Source organism: Lepidochelys kempii, chromosome 1 (genome assembly GCF_965140265.1).
Source record: "Lepidochelys kempii isolate rLepKem1 chromosome 1, rLepKem1.hap2, whole genome shotgun sequence".
Classification (NCBI taxonomy): Eukaryota; Metazoa; Chordata; order Testudines; family Cheloniidae; genus Lepidochelys; species Lepidochelys kempii.
The window spans coordinates 56,336,322-56,341,538 of record NC_133256.1 but is presented as its reverse complement, the minus strand read 5'-3'; the positions used below and the strand labels follow the sequence as shown (position 1 = coordinate 56,341,538).

The following is a 5,217-nucleotide window of genomic DNA, read 5'->3' as shown; positions in this document are numbered from 1 at the left end:
AGTTTCTGTGCGCTGATTGGATGAAATGCTAAATTCATGAATAGCTGCTGCACATGCAAATGTAAGACATGGGTTTCATGAACACTCCCACATTTGGTCAGATACTACAGTTGTGTATGTGTGGGTGGGAGGGAGCATATCATTAGATAGGGTAGGTAGTTGAAACTTTGAAATTTGTTTTGACACTTTCTTCCCATTATCTTCCGGAAACTGCCTAAAAATGGGAATACACTCTGAATTTTAGAGAGTAAAAATACCATGATTCAGTTGAAATGGCATCTGAAAACATGTTATTGGGCAAGCAATTTAGAGTCAGGCCCTCCACCTGGTTGCTTTCTATTGATTACTCCTCTTGCTCATCAGACTTCTTGGGGAGATGATGTTCACAATACTGTCTGTGTATTCAGCCCAGAAAGCTTCTCTCAGACCACACCCCGTTCTAAGATACTAATATCCCCATATCTTAGGAAGTCTGGATCCAGTTCAAAACTTCCACAGCTGGCATTTGGCTCTACAAGAGGTGACACCTGATCCATGTCGCCACTCCCTGAACTTGGGGAGTGTTTGGCTCCAGCTCTGAACTTTGTGGCAAAGGCCCATCGCTGTACTGTTTAAACCCTATGCTCTGCATTTTGCTGCTGGGAGAGACGATATATAATGAAGCAGATTCTGATACAATATCATTTTGTATAGTGTCTTCCCCACATCTGTATATCACATCTGTATTGGCTATTCTGGATTTATTTCCCCCCATATTTCAGATGATACCTATTTCCGTAGCATACCAGATGATGATGCAATAGAGACCCATTGCATCATATTTGCAATACTCGGTTATTCATGCATTTGTAGAAACCGCACCCTCACTTACTGTATGTGTATATCAGCTTCCTTAGAGGAACTTATAAAATGCTACATAAACCTAGCTAGATAGAATGAACTTGTACCATATATACCATCAAACCACACAGAAGATGTGCAGAAATGAAGAGGATAGGAGCACGTAAGTACCAAGAGCTGTATCCCCAGATCCATTAGCATTTAACAAAATATTTATTGATTGGCCTTATAGTCCTCTGCAGTACTTTGCATCAAATCTGGGTTTCATTCCTAGCCTCTACTCTCTTAGGTGCCTTTTAGGCTCTGGGCCTATCTACCTCTTTAGGTGCCACCGACATTTTCAAACCCACTACTTGACTGCTAGCTAATCCTATAGCTGCTTAAATCCCTAAGGTGCCTACATTTCTGCCACTCAGCATTTGCAAAGCCACTTAAGCCCTGACACCACTCCACACAGCTAATGAGCGCATTGGAACCCTCGCTCAAGCTGACGTCCCAGAGGCCCCACAGTAGGATTCTCACACTAAGCAGGGGAAAGCCAATCTCACCAGTGCTGAACTGGTAGGTGTGCTCTGGGCACATGTAATACTCCTGGGGAAATTCTGTACCAAAAAATTAAAAATTCCACGCACAATATTTTAAAATTCTGCATATTTTATTTGTCAGAAATAACACAATATAACCATGCCAGTTTCAATTATTTTGGTAATTTGTTTCAAAATACCTATCAGCAAGTATGTCTGTAACAATACAGACAACAAAAAAGATCCAGGAAATGTTTTTGACAAATAGATTCTTTACTAGGCATGTTAATACAGAATTCTGAGTAATAATTAATTTAAACTGCAATATAGAAACGTATTTCCCACACCCCTCAGAAGCAGTGCAAAGGCTTGCGGGAGTCAGGGGTAATGGAAGAGCTGAGGGAGAGGGAAGTAAGTGCAGGGAAGGAGCCTGGGAGTGAACCTGGAGGGTTATTGGGTGTGGGTGAGAGAAGTATGGAACAGAGTTTTGTTGTTGTTGTTTTTTGGGGGGGGACGGGAGGAATTGCTAGGGAGTAGGGAAACCTTCCCCATGCAGACCCTGACTGATCCCTAGCCTTTTCCATTCAGTCAGGCACATCTGCCTCTATCCCTATGTGTCCCTGCACCCCCACTCAGCCACCCTCCTCCCCCCGGTGTCCCTGCACTCCCTCCCCTATCCAGATGCATCCCTCCCCATCCCCTTGTGTCCCTGCACCCCCTCAGCCATCCCCTATCACCATGTGGCCCTGCATCACCCTGCTCCACAGTGTCCCTGCACCCCCACTCCCATTCAGCTCCCACCCCAGTCTGTCCCCCCCACTAGCCCTTCTGAACTCCAGTCTATGTGATCCCTCGCAGCAGCCCCATGCCCCCCACAGTCTGTCCCCCACCATATGCCATGCTTCCTCACCTGGCCCTGTGGTCAGGATGCTGTGAGGAACACAGACTCTCTGCTGGCTGCTACAGTGAGCTGTTCAGCTGCCCTCTGTTCTGGTGCCACAGCAGCCCCTGGTGGGTGAAAGGCGTAACTGCAGTGCCTCTCCAGCAGAATGTATTTTCTGCAGAGGAAAAAGGTCTGGAGGGTCCATTAATTCTGCACGTGCTCAGTGACACAGAATTCCCCCAGGAGTAACATAAGACCTGATAGTTGTCAGACCCTGCAGCAGGAGGGCTGGGTGCAGGCCACCATTAGGGGAGGCATAGCACAAAAGACAGCATACAAAAGACAGTTGTGGGCACACAGAAACATAGGGCAAGTGTGAGAGAGCTATCACACGTGAGAGAGACAGAGCCTGTTTTGACTGCTAGGACATGGGTTACCTAAGTGACTGACCTGGCTTAGGTGCCTAGTTCCAGGAGAGGGCTCGTGGCTGAGGATCCTGAGCAGAGGGAGACTCATCAGCCAGACATGCCAAAACAGCTGCATAGGTGCCTAAGCCATTCTCCTCTCCATTTCAGTTCTGGTGAGCTTAGGCAGCTCCCCATTCAGCTAGTCAGTTTCTGAGGATCCCTTTCTTAGGCATCTAACTCTCCCCATGCATTGTATGGCGTGCCTGGGCACCTGGTTCGAGGCGGAGGACTCCACTGGGCAGCAGACTGCTTAGAGGTTACAACGCTGAGTGAAGCAAGACTTAAGTACTTTTGAGGATCGGTGCCTTAATCACCAGACCACCAGCGGCCATGAGTGCTGCAAAGACAACACAAGCAGCCCCGATGGGGGCAAGTGCCTACCATTGTTCACCAGTGACTTCTACAGCTGATCAAGGAGTCACTTCCACAGGCTATAATGAAAATCATCCAGCCTGGCTGCGCAGAAAAATGGTGGTTTGTATTGTGGATCCTTCACTCGGGTAACATCAGATGATATCTGCAGCTTTCACAGGAACGTGGAAGATGCTCGGGGGGTTATAGAAAAGAAAATGAAATTCCTGCTTGTCTCTTTCTCTGTGTTTAGGTCAAGTGGTTAGAGACACAAGCTCTCTGCTGACACAATAACCAGAGATTTACAACCTCCCTGCCTGGCTTGCGTTGTCCTGTGTGTATCTGACCAGACTGTTAGTGTGCAGGTCCCGCCACAGTTTAAGGATCTATTTTGCTGGCGTACTGCACAACCACCAGGCTGAAAAGAGCAGCTCTTGTCTGAGTGACTCTGCAAGATATTCAAGTACCACAAAATCTCCTCCTATTCATCCTACCGCTCTACTGGTATGTATCACTCTCAGGTTGTGTCTGTCTAGCTACACAATGTACTGTTTTTGTGATAAAGTAGTATTTGCTATTGCCATAGAAGACTGACGCATGTTTCATTCATTTGGGATTCACTCTAAAGCACTTTAGTCCTTCCACCTCTTGGTTTTTGCTGGCTGCATTTCAATGAGACATTTAAAATATCATTTAAATATTTCTTTAAATCTCCATTTCTATTGTCTGCACAGCAGCTGGTGAAAGCCGCTACTACGGGGAAGATTATTTTTCTTCCCTTAACTTAAGAGTGGCTCAGAAGCCTTTTCACTGCGTTGGCTGCTGTTCTCGAAAGTGATGACCTACCAGCCTCTGATTGTCACAAGTGCAACAATTCAGTTCCCTCTGCCCTGTGATGGGGGTGGATTTCCCCTAGAGAGGCTGGTGGACAAAACATCAGTTTTGTTTCTGTGCAACATGAGGAGGAAACTGATTACACAATCCTGTCACCTCTCCTTAAAAGGTCTGTTTTCCCCTAACCCTTGGCACTTTTGGGTTGCAGCTGAACATGGAATTTAGAGACAGCAAAGCAGGAACACAGAGGCCATTTGTTATTTCAAGCTCTGCTGCACCCCTCATAAATAATATCACTCACCTTGTTTTAGCTACAAAGGAAAGCAGGGAAGCTGATTGTTTCTTTCTGCAGCAAATATTACACGTGAATCCAAAGTATTCTCTCAGACAGAGGGGCTGGGGGCCAGCTGGACCCCACCCCTTTCAAAAGTTTAGTCACTCTACCAGACAGTGCCATTATTAGATGCAGTAAGAATGTTTCTCTTTGGAAAGGAATAATTTTTTATTTACAATTTTTCAACAAGATTTCAGCAGCAGCACAATGGGGACCTTGAGCTCCAAGGCTTGGTACAAAAGAGACGCCCGGGTGGTGATGCTGGGACTGGATTTTGCTGGCAAATCCACCATCTTGTCTAAATTGAAGAGCAACGAGGTTGTGGAGACTTTCCCGACAGTGGGCTTCAATGTGGAGTCTCTGAAAACCCCGTGTCATCTACCCTTGACTCTCTGGGATGTGGGTGGTCAAGCCAAACTCCGCACTAGCTGGAAGGACTATCTGGAAGACACGGACACTCTCATCTTTGTGCTGGACAGTGCCGACAAAACCCGGCTGCCAGAGGCAATGGCTGAACTGGAGAAAGTTCTGAACAACGTAAACATGACAGGGGTTCCAGTCTTGCTTCTGGCCAACAAGCAGGAGCTGCCAAGGTCCCTGTCTCTCTCAGAGCTGCGGGAGATGCTGAATCTCGAATGGTTCAGTGGCCGAAGCTGGGAGCTGAGAGGGTGCAGTGCTCACACTGGCGAGGGGCTGAGGGAAGCCTTAATGGCCCTGGCAGGACTTCTTAAGAGCCGGGATAAGAATTCCAGTGAATGTGTCTGTGCGCCACTCCAGTGATGAGGATGTCTTTAATCTCAGACGTGACTGGAGGGGGCAACTTGAGCATGAAACTGGAAAATCAGGTAACTTCTTCCACTAGTAATCCCTCAGCACTCTGTTAATCTCAGAAATACCCCCTCTGCTCCTGGTATGATTAATGGAACTCCATATGGCATGTGTAATATTCCAAAATATCCCATAGTTCTACTGCAGCATGAAATC

General features: G+C 46.8%; 1 protein-coding gene across 1 annotated transcript; it reads left to right on the top strand.

The window, feature by feature from the left end:
- Positions 1-4,440: 4,440 nt before the first annotated feature.
- Positions 4,441-5,013, top strand: ARL11 (ARF like GTPase 11). The gene has a single exon (XM_073323456.1). The coding sequence runs from the start codon at positions 4,441-4,443 to the stop codon at positions 5,011-5,013; it is 573 nt and encodes a 190-aa protein (XP_073179557.1).
- The last annotated feature ends 204 nt before the right edge of the window (positions 5,014-5,217 follow it).